The sequence below is a fragment of the Dryobates pubescens genome, chromosome 24, assembly GCF_014839835.1.
Source record: "Dryobates pubescens isolate bDryPub1 chromosome 24, bDryPub1.pri, whole genome shotgun sequence".
In the NCBI taxonomy this organism is placed as follows: domain Eukaryota; kingdom Metazoa; phylum Chordata; class Aves; order Piciformes; family Picidae; genus Dryobates; species Dryobates pubescens.
Window position 1 is genome coordinate 14,458,614 of NC_071635.1, and position 17,610 is coordinate 14,476,223.

A 17,610-nucleotide genomic window follows, 5' to 3' on the forward strand; every position below is an offset into this window, starting at 1 on the left:
TTTCACTCGATGGTTTAATTCTCTGTGGTGTCCCTGTAAATTACACAGCTGAAGAACAGCAGAAGTGGGTTAGGATTTTTTGTTTTGTTGGGTTTTAACTCTTTCTCCTTCTTTTCTTTCTATTCCTCCCAACAGGTTGCAAACCAAACTTTGCTAGTTTTGCAGAACACCTTTGCTCACTTTTGGCCAGTCTAGTTTTCTTTTTTTCCTCCCAAGAGTTTCTGAGCTGTGTTGAGAAAACAAGAATGTTAACTTCAAGTCAGGCCAGTAGCACCTGCTTAGGAGTGTAAATTTTGCTCAGAGGTCCTGAAAAGCTACTGCAACTCTCTGATCAATAAACCAGCTCTATTTGATGAAGGGTCTTTCGCTTGATATCTAAATGCTAAGTTGTGAAATTTGATACACTCTTAACACTGTTAGGGTTTCCTCTTCTGCCTTTTTATCTCTGATAAGGTGGATAGAACAGACATGCCTTTGTCCCTGTGCTGTTAATTACCTGGTGAATGCAGTGATAACTGCACTGTTTTGCAGAATGTGGATTTTGACCTTGCTCGACATCTTGGCGAACCTGGCTGACACATAGGTTGCCATCTTGGCTGTTGTAGTTTCCTGTTTTGCATTTTTGCTTGCTGCTGGTTTTGCAATCTGGCATGCTTTGTAACAGGCCCTTTATTGTGCACGCTAGTGCCAGCGTTAAGTGCTTCCACTTGGAGGTAGCAGCCAAAGGAAAAGTCTTTGTCTTTATTAACTTAAAAACTTAAGATAATGTAATTCTAGTTTCTGTCATATTAGATTTCATCTGGAAAATATTTTATAAATACTCATGGCTTAGAACTCTTTAGCATTTGTCTCCTAAATCTGCTGTCTGGTTACCTAGAGCAAAAGACAGTGGTAGCAGAGAAGAACTGAAGTGCTTGTTGGAGCATTTGGTTCTTCAGACCCAGCTAGGGAAGAGCTCATTGCTCTGGGTATGAGAAGGGGATTTGCAAATATTATGTCTGAGTGTGAGCTAGTCATTGTCCTGGATATCCTTTAAAATTAGGGGGTGGCAGCTCCACAAGATAGAGAACTCTTCTAACAGTTTGGCTCCTTTCAACCCCAGCCACAAATTTCGTCACGTATGCTGGCCAGCTGACTTTGGTGTTCATCCTGCTCTGAGCTGAACCAGCTGTTCTGAGGAACATTTTGTTGTTGTTTTTGCCAGGTGAGGAGGCTGAATGAGCTGACAGACTGCAAGCAGAGGGGAAATTATGTTCCAGTACCAAAGCTGGCACAAGGGAGTGAAGGGAAACCTTTTTTACCCTGGGTAGATGCAAGCTGTTAGGGCTGCTCATCTGCTTGTGGACCTGTGACCTTGCTGGCCCAAGGCAGCTGTTTGAGGTAGCCAGTTATAAAGCAGTACTGTAGTACTCCCAGATGAAGACTTCCTTAATATGCTTGCCAAGGAAAGGTCTAATTTACAGGGCCTTTTCCCAGATACTTATGTTGGTGATTAGCATGGTGAGGTTAGACTGCCAGCAGTTACGTCAGTCACAAAGCCCCAGTGTAGTTATATTGGCAGCAAGACGACAATGATTAATGATACAGTGTGTTTTATGGGGGGTGAGGGAGGATGGATGGGGAGGAACACTTGAACAAGCTTTTCTGGTCAAGTGCTGTTTTGCTAGTATAAACTGCAAGCTATATTAGAAATGTTTTTCTAGCTTAATGCAAACATGAGCAGAGCACATCTAGTGCATGTTCTGCATGAGACAGAATAAAATTATTTTCCTCATGGAGAAAAGAAGTTCTCCAATCTTAACTTCTTTGTACTATAAACTTTATTTTCCTCTTCAGAGGATGAAGTAACTTGAAACAGTTGACAGACCAGGTACTGTCAGCAGTATTATCAAGAAACTAGAGAAGATCTAAATATTAAATCCTTTAAACCCTTCTGTAAAAGGAGGCTGGTGTTACCAGAAGTCACTGCAAGTGAAGACAGGTAGGGCACCCAAAGCTGATGCTCGCTGTAAGACTGTGCTTGTAGCTTTCCTGGGTTCTGCACCACTTCCTAAGTCACTTGGAAATGATTGTTTTTCAATCCATGTTTCTCAGAAGGAATGTAGAAGGCACTTTGTTTAATGGTATGTGGTCAGCGTGTTCAAACCCCCTTATTTTTGTTTACTGCTAGCTATTTAACACCTTCAAACAGTGTGTCTTTGTAGTATAGTTCTTCACTTCAAGAAGATAGAGTGTCTGCAAATTTAAACCACAAACTTCAGCTATTTTTGTTAGTGCTGGGGTATGGTTCTCACTTGTAGCCTTCCACTATGCCAAGGAACTATCCAGACCCTTGGGAACCTGACTGTAATTTTTTCTCTCCTCTGGCTTGGCTACAGGCTTCTTTGAAATTTTGTTCTGTGCAGAAAACTTCACCTACCATAACTGGCATCAACACTTCAGGGCTGTTTACTGCAGTTTACTGGATAGTTGTTCCCATTGCCCTTCTCCCCACTAGTTTATCAGCCATGACTCTTGCTCATGGTCGGAGCCAATGCATCTCCTGTGATTTGAGATCTGGGAGTGCTGGTGACAGACTGATTTGGCCAAAGTCTTGTTCCAGAATATATACAGGTTTCCATCACACTTTTGCCTAGTTTCTTATTTCCCCTGACTTGGGGCATGAGGGCTCTCAATCGTCCAGGCCAGCCAGCAGTCAGGGTCATTGGAGCCTACAGGCTTGCTGTCTCAGGGAATGCTGGTTTCAGCCCCAGAATTAAAGCATCTAGCTTGTCAGCTTAAAGAGGAGGAGTCTGCAATCTTTGTGTGCTCTTTGTGCACTAGCTTTCAGCCTAGAAATATGTTGTCCTGGAAAGCTGCAAGTCCTGGAAATTCTTCCTTGCAGTCTCGCTTTGCAACACATTGGGGTCTGGGAGTCCTTCTGTCCACTGTACTGGGACAGCTGTGGCTGTGCAGTAGCAGGCAGCAGCGGAAAATTTGGGAAGCATTATGGCTGTTTAAGCTAGCCTGCTGCTGACCCTGCAGGGCATGTGGTGTTTGGGAAATAGTGTTTTGGTGTAAGGTTGCAGTACTGCAACTCTCTGCAAAACCTGAACTTTGAAGCTTTTAAGCTGAGCTTAAAAAATTCTGGCGGAATGAAAATTCCATCTGCGGAACTCATAGGCTCTGATAATAAAAAGAGTGTGCAGATAAGGAAATGGTACTAAGTAATTCTTTATGTGGGCCTCATTCCTCTTCCGAAGTCATAAAAAGCTTGCAGATAACCAGGGGATCAGATGGGTAGATTACAGCCATTTTCTCCTGTTGTAAAACTTCCGTATTCCTGGTAAGCCATGTAGGAGGATATCTCCCACTTCCTTTCAAGCTATGCAGTTCCCAAGTGCTCTATGAGCTATCAGTTCCTATCTGGGGGTTGAAGCCTTTGTACAAAGCTCTCCAAAGCCTTGATCTCAGGAATATGAGAAAACAGTTTGACGTGAAATTCTGCAGATGTTCTGGCAGAGGGCTGTGACAGCTGCTTTTGCCTCATCCTGCAGTTTTTGGATCTCTGACTCCTCACGTATGAGCACGCCCTCGGTTTGTGCTCTGACAAGAGGAAAAGTGTGTCTGTGACTGCTGGGTCTGTGCTCGGCCATTCCCTGCCAGCAGCAATTAGGAGTCTCTCCTGTTGTCTGCAGTGAGTGCGATAGCACTGGTGCATGCCCTGGTTTCAGCCCCAGTGCCTTTGCCCTCTGGCCCCATACTGCAGTGGTCATCAATTCTTGCTCTGGGCAAGCTTCTTCTGGCGGAGTGACTGACTGCCTTCTTCCTCTGTGGCATGAAGGTATTGCTTGGCATAACAGCACATGCTCTCCCAGGGCTCTGTTGGTGCCATCCTGCCAGCAGGTGTTTGGTGCCAGTGGTCACCTCTGTGGTGTTCTTTGTCCAATACCCACCTCACAATCAGTAGCTTTCAAGAGCTTTGTTCTCCAGTTGTTAGCAGGAGACGGTAAGGCTTGATGTGACAAAGTGGCTTGCCCTAAGGAAATGGAAGCTATACCTCCTGAGCAGCAGCCCAGTGCTCTCCGCGATTGTACCCCTGCCAACAGGGCTTTACAAGCTTAGGTATGGCAGGAAGAAATTGCACTGATAGCAAATTCAGTTGCAGTCAGTATACTGCAGAGAATGGAGCTTTTAGACTTCATTGGTGAACCAGCTGTTGTCTGGAAGGTTGTTGGCCTCTGACCACAATAACGTGTGATATCTGTTTTGTTCCAAGTGTGCCTGCCAGTTCAGGAGAAAGCTGGTGCTTCTAATGCCTGGGCTTCATCTGAACCAAGAATTGTTCCTTTGGTTCCATAGAGTAATAGCCTAGGTGAAGACATTTGAAAAGAGACTGCTTAAATGCCTTGGCAGTTGTGTGTCAATAGCTTTATTCTTCCACAAGTACAGTTTTTAATAGAGGTGAAACCATACCCTGTTCTAGGATTACACTGGGGTGTTGGTTGAAGGCAGTTTTTTAGTGTAGATGAGCTCAAACTTGTACCTTACGGGCTGGTAAAGGCCCTGATCATCAACCCAGGTCTCTGTGTGTTGGTAAGTTTTAAATGCAAAGCAAAAGTTCCCTTGACCTAATACCAGGAGGATCCCTATAAATTTGTATTTGCCTGTAAACTGTAATCTTTAAAGAGTCTCATTTTCTTGTGTAAGCTGAAGGGGCATCTCTACACACTGATCTTGGCTCCTTCCATTTTTAAAGGGTTTGATGACTTCAGGTGGCTTGGCAGGTTCCAAGATACCGGGGATATCTGCTGCGATGTGTTACTGCAGCTACTGCTTACTGCCATGGAACCCGCAGCAGCCTGGATTTGGTGTCATCTAAAGTCCAGTCCCGGTTTTCAGAGGGCCAGTGATGGTATGCTGTAATTAAACAAAGTTTCATTGGCCAGTGGAAATCTGGGAAATCTTGATGTTTGTTTCAGGGTTGTATAAACTTGGCTTGGAAAGCTGTATCATCTTTAAACACTTTCCCTGTCCAGAATGGTAGTTGTGAATTGCAGGATGCTTCATAAAATTTAATGTCACTCGTTGCCTCTGCTTCTTGATGTTTTAAAAGCATGATGGAGACACAGCGCTTTAGAGGCCACTTACAGGCAAAAAATGCCTCCTTAGTTTTTGCAAATAAGGCAAGAAAGAGGAAAGCCAGAGGAAGCTTTTTTTTTTTTTTAGGAAAAAAGTAAAGTGTTCATCTCATGAAATGCATTGAAGTGTCCTCAATGTTGGCAAACTGAAGAGACTGTTCTTGTTTCAAGTGTATAAATGGTGAGTGGGGGACTACTCTGTGAAAAACATTATTTTACCAACATTCCTTTTTTGGTTCAATGTTCATCAGTTTATTCTGCTTTGAGGCTTGACTTAATAATGCTTTTGTTGGTGAATAAGTAATTTTTCTCTCTTTGTTGTTTCTTGCTTTGGTGAAACATTCTGCTTTAAAACTGGGGATCTTGAGCTGTAATTTGACATCTTTACCTAATCTCTGATAAATGAAGTCTGGATCACAGTCTTTAGAAGTGGTCTAATGCAGCTGATGTAACTGTCTTGGTGCATGCTCTTGGTAAAACAAATAATTTGTAGGAGCAGTGGTTTGCTTAAGATGGGCATAACCTGAGTGCATTTTGTGGGGCTCCCTCCTTAAAAATACCCTCTTGCAGCACTGCTCTGCCTGAGACTGACAAACCCCTTCCTAAATCCGTGTGGTCTGTGCCAGGCTGTGCTGTTCTGTGAAGACAAAACACATCTTGCCTTTTATGAGCTTTACTCAAAAGTCCCGATGCCTGAGTGGTGCTGAGCATTTTCCTTGTTGCTTTTAAAGGTTTTCCTTTGTGCTGCAAATGCATGTTTTAACTACTTTTCTAAGCCACCAACAACCAAACAAAAAGTCCCTGAAAGTGACATGTCAGTAAATTTTCCCCAGCTCACCTGTGAAGGAAGTTCCTCCCGCCCTGTGCTGATGAATTGGAGGGAAATGCTTTTTTCAGCTGATAAAAAAGAAATAAAATTCCGTGCCCTTCCCAAAGGAGGAATTCAACAATTGGACAAGTGGTGTGGGACCATGTGCTGGTTTGTAAAAGGATATAGTTTGTAAAGATGTTTCCTTTGATGCCTGTGATGAATATGGATGTGTTTCCGTTGGAGAGGGTTTTGATTAAATTATGCAATTAGAGCTGACCAGACAGATCTAAATATAGGAAGAGGTTTCAGTTATCCTGCCTTTGTGTGTATTAACACACCCACACAGATGTGTGTTTGTTATTGTTGTAAACAACACCTGTTTCTAAAGACAGTTCAAAAAGTCAGGAAAGGGAATGGTCTTTGTGGAAAAAGGGAGTTATAGAGGAGTTTGATGATGAAAGGGAAAAACCCTGCCGTTTTACCCAGCTTTTTGGCCTTCCGGAAAAGGACTTCCAACTTAGTTTAGTAGCTGGACTAGTTATGACATCTTTGTGGATATCCCAGCTTCACAAAGCCAACCTGATCTAGTGTGCTAGAGCACTCCAAGTTCTTCAGGACTCGGTCTGTGACCCAGCTATGCTGACTGCTCCTGCATTCCTCAATGCTCCTTCTGCCTGGTGGCACAACCTGTGGAGTGTAAATACCTCGCAACACAAGTGAAGTGGATAAACCTGCCCCAAAGAGGCACAATGAAGTACCCACTGCGATGGTTGGTAATTCAGTGTGTCTCTTAACAGCCGTTTGGTTGGTAGTTTTTTCTTTTGAATGTTTTGTTCTGAGTTGAGTTTTTGGGTTTTTTTTAAGAGGCCTTCAGTATTTTCATCCCCAGTGTGCTCCCCTTTGCTCTCACAGTATGGTGTGTGTCAGGAATTCATACAGCATCACGTATTGAAGCATCGTCTTGAATTCTTTCTACAATTCCAAGAAGACACAGAAAAGGGTTATATTTTTTTCTTTCTTTCTCTTTGTCCTTTTCAGAAATGGAAGAGAAGCCAAGTCAGGTTCTGTATAAACTCTCTAATGAGTTCCACAGCACTTTGAAATGAAACTTGCTTTCTTTTTGCCCATATATTGCAGTGCCACTGAGGCTTCTACCAGGTTTCCATGCATTCTTCCAAGATGAGCAAGATCTGATCTCCTCTCATAAGGAGCTGCAAAGAAAGAACTCTTTGATTAAAACCAGAGTGATTCAGCAGAAGACTCTGGCCTTTTTGTTTTACAAGTCACATTGCCTGAAAGAAATTGAAACTTTTTGGTGCTTGCTCCAAGAACAGGGAGCCAGAGGAAGTTAGTGCACAATCTGTTGTAACACATTCTAGCATTACAGCTGCTGAGACCACATGCTTTTTAGTAATACGTGGAAGTAGTTCTTGCAGGAGTAAAGTGACAGCTCCCTGGCTTCTAGGCCAAAATCTGATCTTTTATTTCCTTATTTTTAAAAAAGAAGATCTAAGTTCTGTACTGAGTACATATGAGCTTACTGAAAAGATGTGACTTGCACAGAAAGTCAATTACTAAATACTTTTAAAGAAACAAGTTAAAACCTCTCTGCTTGTTATTTCTTTACCTTTTCAGTGAGCAGGGTATGCTGGGAGGAGGTGCACTGAATAAAACAAGATAAATTGAATCCTAAAGCTGTAGTCAAAGACTAGACAGTTCTCTCCATTAACAATTATGTAGATTCTGTTCCCTGTGGTTCCTGCCCCTTTTTATGTCTAACTGTACTGAGCGTATATTAAAAATATTAAATAGGATCCTTTTTGCCTGCATCACTGAGCCTGTAATACAAATCATGAGATTAATTGAAGAGTTAGACCCACTTCTTGTTTGCCTGAAACTTGGGCTAGCAGTTGTTTTGCTTCCCAGCCCAGGAGAGGATCATCTAATTGTCCTAACTCTTTCTCCACCTGCCAAAAACAGTCATTTATGCAAAGTGGGACAGTTTCCTATGGGATCTCCTGTGGGAATTTGAAAACAGTCTCATTGAATATTTTACTGTCTGCTTAGTGTGGCTGACAGAGTAACTCTCTCTTCTTTGAGAGCTTGAAAAAGAGAACTTCACTCTTGGGCATTTTGCCTACATGCATTTGTTTAAATACAAGGCTGGCTGAACAGCTAGATATATAATGGTCACTTTTTTTTATGGGCTTCTCCCAAGCTGTGTGTGGTTGCGTGTCAGCCCAAAGAGTACATAAAGAACAGCAGCAGTCAAGGAGGACAATTAAATAGCATATTGGGATTTAAAAGAAGTTTGTTGATTCCAGCTCATCCATCAGCAGACAGAAGGCATAGTAAAAAGTGCATGGGTTTTGATGTGTAAAGAGTTGCTGCTAAGTGGGTAATAACTCAATTTCCTTTAAGCTGATTCCAGGCTGCCTTTTGGAGAGTGTCTGGTTGCTTGGCCTGGGTTTGTTTTTCACCCATACCTTGTGAATTCACATACTCTTCCAAGGGCTGGTGGGCACTCAGCTACTGGAAATGCTGACCCCAAATTTCCCAGATGGGCACGTGTAGTTGGGGAAGAAAGAGGCAGCCTGCCTCATCTGCTGACTTGTGGTTTAATCTTTATTTTGCATTTCCAGCTGATAAGACCACTTTGTGCAAAAGTAATACAGGAAATGATGCACTGCAAAAACCAAGAGTGGCAGAAAGGGAGACAGAATGTACTGGCAAGGGCTCAGTGCTGCAGACACTCTCTGCTTCTTGGAAACAAAAACTCCACCTACACTGCCCTTTTTTTAGCTTAATACTGGTATTGGAGCTTAGTGTGAGTAGTGTACAGCAGCCTGTGGGTTTTTCTTTCTCTATCTCGTGGCTTGTTCTAGGCCTGGAGTGTGCTTAGATGTTTTGGGGGTGGCAGTCAGGACTTCAGGAGGAGTGCCTGGGCTGGAGGCTGGTGACTGGCTAGGTCCTGCTCAGCTGTGTTACTTCCAGGCATATCTACATTACTGTACCTAATGCTGCTCCTCCTGCTCCCAGCATATTTCTTGCCACAGTTGTTGCTACAGAGATGCCAACTGTTAAGACAATGCCTTTGATTGTGATGGTGAAATGTGTTTTGGATTGTATGATTATGGGAGTGGGACTTGTGCGCTGTCGCAGCATTTGATCCAAAGCTCCAGAAAATCTGTTCATATGGGCTGACTGCTCGAGGCTCCATATGAATGTTGTCCTTAGTCTTTGCAGAGCTTGGGTCAGCTCCTGTCAGGGTTGTGTTTTCAGGCATGGGTATAAACAGTCTTAACAGACAGGACTTCTTTTCTTTTTCACAGCAAGTAGATTGACCACTTCGTTTTCAAGTAGCTTGGTAGAAATTGGACAGGCCTAGGTGGAACTATATCTGCATTCATTATCCATGTTGAAAGCAGCTTGGATCAAGATGTAGACTTTGCATTTTTATTCTCATTAGAACTTCAGGTATTTCAAATATTTTTTGTTTAATTTGAATGGATATGAAATAGCTTGATTTGATTACTTGGAGATACACCGCTGGAACTGGTAACTTCTGTGTGTGGAATGTGTCTCTTTTGCTTGAAAGATGCAGAAAAAGGGTTTTTAGAATATTGCTTGAGATAGAATACTTTGTTTAGAATATTGATACCGATGATACAGGAGCCTGAGAGTTGAGAATAAGTCTGTTACTTACAGATTTGAAGCACATGTACTAGGGCTCTGGAAACACGGCTCTTAAATTAGCACAGCATTTTAATAGAGCACTTCACGGTGCATGTAAGGATAAAGTATACCTGGGGTACAGTCACTGGCAGTAATGGAGTTTCAGTTCATTTAACAGTGTAACACATGCCCAGGTAACAAAATAAATTTGCCCCAGGCTCATGCAAATCTTCCACTGCCTTGACATTATTATTTCAAATACAATTCTTAGCATAAAAGTAATGGGAAGTACCTGTGTGAAGTGCAGGCAGACATGGCCTGTGTCTTAGTCCATAATCATCATTCATATAAATATAGTTTATACATGCAGCTTAATAAAACTGAACCTTTCCAATTAGAGGATTGTTTTAGTGACAAATTAATTTGAATGGAGTGGATGGTTTACAGCTTAAAGTGCTTTAAGTATAGTGGTACCCTGTGAAACCATTGCAGTGCATGGTAGTTACGAGAGTAAATGTGGCACAGCAGTTAGACTTTTTAAGATCTGCAGTCTCAGTATGGCTCTGGAATGCTGTCTTGAGGCGGGTGTGCTGACACCTTCTGTCTGTGTAGCTTGCTGGTTGGTGGGGGGGTTTGTGTGTTTCTGGTGACAACAAAAACATTCATATCCTTTTCCCTTTCCCCCTTCCTCTGCAACCTGTTGGTATCCAGTCAGGATACATTTCCTGTCCTCATGCTGTTTGGAAACCAGTGGTTTAGTGCTCTTTGTCTCATTTTCCCCTCCCTGCCAGTGCAGGGTCTCTCCTGCTTCCCATAGCAGAGCCTGTTGCCTAAGCAAGTGTGAACCTTGCGCTCACAGCAGGGGTTTCATCATTTGTGGAGCTCGTCCCCCTCTTCACCCATCTCTTCATCTTTGTTCCATGTCTCCCAACTCAAGAACCATTGTGCCATCTTAAATCCTCTTATCAGGACTTCCACCTCCTCACTTCATCACGTGTCCTTGGGTACATCAGGCATTGCCATGGAAAGGGTCAGGATGTTATCAATGAAGGAAGTTCACGCTATCTTTCCCTCACAGTCCGCTTATGAGCTGTGAGGGCTTTTGGTGGGATGGGGAGATGGAGTTCTTTGTCATGTGAGATGAGTGAGGGCAAAGAATGTTCTAGTTCCTTTTTCTTTTCTTTTCCTTTTTTAAAAAAATTTGTTGCTCAGAGTAAGTTGGAAGTGAAGCTGAACTGGTTTTGTTTCAGATCAGGGCAAGCACAAGTCTAGTGCAATGATTTTTGAGCTACATCCCTGGCAGTTTGGAAGGGCGTGGATAGCACAGTGCTGTGGGGGCATATTGCTTCCAGCTGCTCTCTGAAGTAACTTCTCAAAAAGCACTAGTGGTCTTGCACTGGTTCCTTGGCATGTTTTACTGGGTAAGGCTGCAGCAGCTGGTAGGCAGAGGGGAACACTCTTCCTGCTTAATGGTGCAAGATGAAATCTGAGCTACTGTTTTAGGCTACCTTGAATGTGAATACATCTCTAACACAGGAGTATGTGTGGGAATCCAGCCATGTTGTCTTGTGTTCTGGCTTTTTCTGTTGAGCTTGTCATGGTACTAACTGAGGCTATGCTTGGTCACTGAGCAGAAGTATTGTTTGAACCTGGCAAATGTGGTTGCTGTCCTTGCTGGGTGACACAAAAATTACTGAGGCCACACAGTAAATATACTGAGGGAATTGAACTGATGAGGAATTGTCCCACCACCTGCGTCTATGCTTTGCCTTCTCTTCCCACCAGCTTCCCCTCTCCAGCCTCTTTGGGTTTTGTTTGTGCTGTGTCATTCTTTTCCAGGGTGATCACCTTGTTGATTCAGGACTGTTTTGGGGAGAGGCATTCAACAGCAAGCCCTGCTTCTTAAGAGTCTTCATCAGATGTACCTTTGGTCAACGCTGTGTTGTTGGGTTTTTGGTCGTTGCTTGGGTTTTGGTCATGCCTCTCTTGTGGGATGTTTATAACTGTTGTATGTTAATTTAAAAGGTAAAATCCATGTTTTTTCTTTTTCTCCCTCTGATACTTCCCTGCAGGTTCTCAGCCAGAAGGGTTCAGAATAATGAGAAGGTCACATCTGTCAAGGGGGGATGTCAGCACTGCCTTCCTGGGACTGGAGGACTGAAAAGGAGAAAGGACCACAATTATATAGTTCAGGCTGCTTTTGACTACTGACATAATCTGCTGTACCCTGGTGGTGGTAGAAGAACAGGACAGTCTCTCCTTGGTTCTGTGGTATCACCACAGTGCGGTCACCATGAATGTGACAAGTTTATTCTCCTTCACCAGCCCAGCAGTCAAGAGGCTGTTGGGATGGAAGCAGGGGGATGAAGAAGAAAAATGGGCAGAGAAAGCTGTTGATGCATTAGTGAAAAAACTGAAGAAGAAAAAAGGTGCTATGGAGGAACTGGAAAAGGCATTAAGCTGTCCTGGTCAGCCCAGCAACTGCGTGACAATTCCTCGTTCCCTGGACGGCAGGCTCCAGGTTTCGCACCGGAAAGGGCTGCCACACGTCATCTACTGCAGAGTGTGGCGCTGGCCGGACCTGCAGAGCCACCACGAACTGAAACCGCTGGAGTGCTGCGAGTTTCCCTTTGGTTCAAAGCAGAAGGAGGTTTGCATCAATCCCTACCACTACAAGCGGGTAGAGAGTCCTGGTAGGTTCTTCCTTGTTTGTACCTTTTACACCTTATCTGAGCAATGCAAAGTATGGCAATTAATCATATGACTCATCAGCTTAAATAAGCAAAAGTGGCTGTTTGCACATGTCAGATTCTTCCTTTGCAATTTATCTGTGTGTAAGCAGTAATTAGCAGTTTTCCCTTTCACATGGCAAGTGCTTCGCTTGTGTAAATGTTTTATTGCTGTACAGAGGCATAGTCTTAGCATATGCCTCAGGCTGCTGGGCCTGGTATCACCTGGTTTTGTTGGTCACAGTTAATCCCTCAGTTTTTTTTTTTTAATTTCTTTCTTTTTTTTTTTTTCATTTGTTTTCACTGAATGGTGCAGGTCAGTGAATCTGTATGAAGCACTCCCAGGTCAAGTAAAGCATTACTGTATCCTGTACAATGAAAACCATTTTGACATACTGCAGTAGTGATATTCTTACTATTTCCAAATTATGATTTCACTTCTATCACTTCAGTTTCTTCATGCCCCAGAAGGTAATGTTGTCTTTAGGATCTGCCATATTTTTGGCCTTTTGAAAAGACTGACTGTGTACAGCAGAATGCAATCCCCTCCAAACTTTGATAGCAATGTCTGTACATGAAGTTTTACTGCCAGCTGTTTGCATAGTTTGCTTACCTGTTACCCACTTCCCCACTTCTTTTTGTTTTAAGGTGCAGCCCATTCTCTCTGTCTCCTCCTCACAGGCCAAACCTCTCTTTGTTAAACCTGTGTGTGATTTTACTTGTGTAAGTTTATTATCAGGGAATACTTCCAGGGACAAAGATGAAATGTGCTTGGACATCCACAGGCTCCAGCCACTTGTGGGATTTTCCAGGGACATCTGCAGAAATGCACTGCAGGCGTGGGTGGACTTCACTGGTTTAAATTTGGGAAGTCCATCTGGGTGTTTCATAAACTGGGAAGCTGCCTCTGCAGAGTGGCATGGACATCTGAAAAGCTGCAGTGGAAATAAAAGTTGTCGCAAGGTTGTTTTTCTGTGGGTGGGAATTTCATTCATCTGGGATCTGCAGTGCACAGTCAGTAGCTAGACGTTGAATATTTCCCTTTGCTGTGTTAGTGTTAACCTGGAAATAGAATAGAATAGACCAGGTTGGAAGAGACCTTCAAGATTACCGTGTCCAACCTATCATCCAACACCACCTAATCAACTCAACCATGCAACCAAGCACCCTAGCAAGTCTCCTTCTGAACACCTCCAGTGATGGTGACTCCACCACCTCCTCAGGCAGCCCATTCCAATGGGCAATCACTCTCTCTATGTGAAACTTCCTCCTAACCTCCAGCCTAAACCTCCCCTGGCGCAGCCTGAGACTGTGTCCTCTTGTTCTGGTGCTGGTTGCCTGGGAGAAGAGACCAACCTCTGCCTGTCTATAACCTCCCTTAAGGTAGTTGTAGAGAGCAAGAAATGGCAGGGGTAATGCCCATAGCATGTACTCATACAGCAGAATGTGAACAGAGGAACTCTGCACTGGAAAACAGTTCTTTAAAAGAAAAACAAACAAACAAAAAACCCCCAAACAACCAAAACTAGCAATGAATGCTTAACAATTCCATGTTAAGCAGAAGTGGGATAGTGAGATAGTTGTGTCCTTGTCTGCATATCTGTGGAGCTGCTTGCATTCAGTGTTCCAAAATACTGAAAATTAAGATTCCTGAAAGCCATCTATTTCTGTCAGATTGAGCAAGAGTTGGGCTCTCACTGTTACTGTAATGTCAAATGACATGTTCTAACTTAGTTTGCTTTAATCTTGGCAACAATTAGTGAGTTTGAGAACGCTCTCATTTGGACCATTTATACCATATTTAAAAATAGGCATCTGTAAATGTCCTGTCCCTTCAATGAGCTGTGCAAGTTAAAAATAGAATCAAAAGTTCAAAGGCGTTATAAGTAAAATGTGCATTTTAGCTGAGTGCTGTGAAGTTGTTTAAGTGGTTGGAAAGGTTTGGGTGTTAAGTCATCTTATGAATTTTGTATTTGAGAAATGGAGCAAAAGGTTATTAACTGCAAGCCTCAGTTCTGGATGGCTCTTTAGCAGGTTTTGGACAAGATAAAAATCTGTATGTTCATGTAGCTACAGAATTTTTGCTGGAAGAAAAATCTCAATAATCGAGCTGGGAATGGCAGAAGTGAAAATGTTTCTCTTCTTGTCCAGAGAGTACCTTTCTTCAGGAAAAAATAGAGATTCATGGTCAGTTGCCTAATAGGCAACTGGACAGTTTCCCTGTAAGCTTTTGGGCTGTAGGCAGTTTGACAGCTGACAGACACATTCAGTCTTTGACAAGCTCTATGTGCTGCTCCAACCACTTGGAAATACTCTGGAGGCAGCTGCTGAGGTGCTCTGTTAAAGCAGATGCTGGAGGTGCAATATTGCATCTTGAACTTCTAACAGCTTTCTGGAGTGTGTGAGTGGGATTGGAGCCCACTGTGATTTCAGTTGAGGTCTCTGACTGGGTATGAAAAGGAGGAGGGGTTTATATTTTGTTAGCCACAGTTCTGCCCTTGTTTTGAGGGATATTGCCTAGAGATGAGTGAGAAAACATAGCTTTTGGAAACAGGTGGTAGCTGAACTCCTGTTTGGCTTGGAGAGTTGTGCTTTGTAGCTTAGGACTTCTTTTTTCCTATCCCTTCTTTGTTCTTGGTGTCCTCCAAGTGTTGTCTTTATCTTTGACTTCTAACAGTCACTCCTAAATTCTGCTAACTGCTTTTCCCATTTTTGTCAGGACATTAAAACACCATTATTGCTGCATAAGTGCTTATGCTTTGAGATTAATGGGTAGTGGGAATTCATGCATGAGTCACCGTTTCCAACAGTCTTTGGACTTGAGCAGATATCAAGGTTTGTGTTTCCAAGGCTATCACTGCAGCCAGGAGGGTTAGGAAGGTGCTTTCTCTTGACAAAACAAAATTGGAAGCTCAGGTTGTGTGTGATGCATGTTTTGTGTGCAAGGTACATCATGAAATACTGGCTCTGCTTGGTGGCATGATCTGTATTTAACTGCTCTAGGCAGACTGAAGTTTGGGTGAATGCATGGGGATAGCATCTCTACATTCACTCGTCTGCTGGTTGGGAGGTGATTTGCTTCAGTGTTGAGGAATGGATTAGCAATAAATCTTCAAATATATAAGACAAGGTAATGCTTTGTGTTAGGAAATGGGTGCTGTGGATGCTTGGTTTTCACAGTGCCATGGATTTTCTACCTTGATACCTTATTCCATCATTGCTGTTTAGCTTGAGAAGATAGGCTTGGAAAACATGGGACACTGACATGCGGTGGTCTCAAGGTACGAACTGCACCTGAATCCAAACAAGACTTTTCTGTTAGCCAGGCTAGATAGGAAGTGGTTGTAAGCGATCAAGAGGAGGCAGAAAACCATCAGCAAGTCTCAAACAGGCAGCCTCCCAAGTGTCCCTGAGCACAGGTAGGGCTGCTACCCACGTGCAAAGAGGAGAAGGTGGCATCTGGCAGATGTGCGAGTGTGACATGGGGGTACCATATTGGTGCCCTGCCTGGTGGAGCAGCAGTGCCCAGGCCTAATGCCTGTCTGGTCCTGTGGTATCCTTCAAGAGGCCTGAACAGACACACAGTCTAAACTTAGTGCCCTCAGCTCACTCCCTGCTGAGTCAGACTGGGGGCATGGCAGCAGGGGAGCATGGGGCAGAAGTGAGGAAGGGTGACCTCCCTGTGACGGTGTGACACTGGATCAGCAAGCTGTCCCCCAGGTGTTGGAGACCCGGTCCTTGGCTGGGTGCACAAACAGCTCCTGCTCACTGCCTTGTGCCAGCACAGCTGTTTGTGTGGCCTCCTGCTGAACCTGATCACAGTCCCTTTTCCCCCTCCTGCTGCCTTATCTTCCAGGCTGATCAGAGCAGTGGTGGGGCTCGCAGCATGGCTGCAGGAACATCTGTACCAACACAGCCGTATGGTTGATGTGTGGGGAGGAGTGGAGGTGGTGGGAAATGAGAGGAGAGAGTAGAGGTTGTTTTGTTGCTGGGGATGGGAATTATAACCTTGTACTTGACTGCCAGGAAAAAAATATCTCCTTGAGAAGTTACAGAAGCTCACTGCTGCTGTTTTGTATGTCTGTTGTGTGCATAATTATTTCTGGTGCCGGGTAGTTAATGGCTGTCAAATTTCTCCCTTGGCAAGACAAAGCAAAGCTTTTAATTAAGAAGGGCAGAATCTGAATTGGATGCCTTTTAAAAATGGGCATGCTCAGCTGAACTGATGTCCTCACTTTACTGAATCTGCTTTTTCTCTGCAGTTTTGGTTTTTTTTTGACTTGGAGATGTCTGAAAATCAGGCTCATATCTTTTTTGGCTCTATCCTTAAGTAGGATCAAGACTTGAGAAATAACTAAGTGTAGCACATACATAGAGGCTGTGGGGGAAAAGTGAACACAATGTTCTTCATCTTTCTGAAAATGCCACAAATGGACTTCTCAGGTTTGCTACAGAATGTGTGAAATGACATTTGGAAATTCCTCCTGAGATATTTCCTTCCCTTCTTTTATTCCATTAGATCCTGTGGAAATCCAGCTTCTGTCCTCAGTTATGGGATCATGTGAAAGATGTCATCCAAAACTTATGGGAAAAATACTCCTTTTTTTAAGTCTAGATCTTACTTGCAGAAAACAGCTACACTGCTTCAGGTTTTTGCCAAGAAAGCGTAGATAGAAAAGGCTGGATAATTTTCCACTGTTAAGCTTCTCTTCTTTGGAGAGCTGGTTGCAGTGTGCTCTGCATCAAGGGGTTTTAAGCTGATGGTGCCTGTGCTCCCCTCAAATTGGGGAATGAGCAATGTTTGCTTTTTCAGGCTGCAGACAAAGGAAACTGTCAGAATGGTTAATTGATCAATTCTCTCTAAAGATTGTGATGTTCCTTTCCATTACAACCCTCAATTCAGAGTGAATGTCAGCTTCAGCAGGGTTGGTTTTGGCAAGAACCATTTTACCTGAATGTGCACCTGCTTTTGCCGCAAGAACGAGCCAGGTCCCCAGGCTCTGAGGCGAGGAGGTGCATCATGCTGGTTTTGCCCCTAGCGTGGACTCCTTGCCTGTAACTTCGACCTGATTGTTTTCATATTTGTCTTTGATCTCCTCTGTTGTTTGCTCTAAGTGAGTCTCTGTAAGGGTGCACACCTACTGCAGACACCAGGGGTGCAGAAGGGAACTTGGAATGGTGGAAATCCTGGGGAAGGCAGGTTTAGACTCATGCGGTCCTGAAAGTAAGTCAAATGCTCTCTGAATGCTCCCCTATATAGCACTGCACTGCTATA

At 43.5% G+C, this 17,610-nt stretch overlaps 1 protein-coding gene across 2 annotated transcripts in view; it reads left to right on the top strand.

The window, feature by feature from the left end:
- SMAD1 (SMAD family member 1) overlaps positions 1-17,610 on the top strand; it is a 43,446-nt gene that overhangs the window by 7,412 nt on the left and 18,424 nt on the right. For both annotated transcript variants that reach the window (XM_054172571.1, XM_054172572.1), the window contains exon 2: positions 11,679-12,299. In XM_054172571.1, coding sequence (XP_054028546.1) covers positions 11,900-12,299 — 400 coding nt within the window. In that variant the 5' untranslated portion in view covers positions 11,679-11,899. The remainder of the gene's footprint in view (positions 1-11,678; positions 12,300-17,610) is intronic.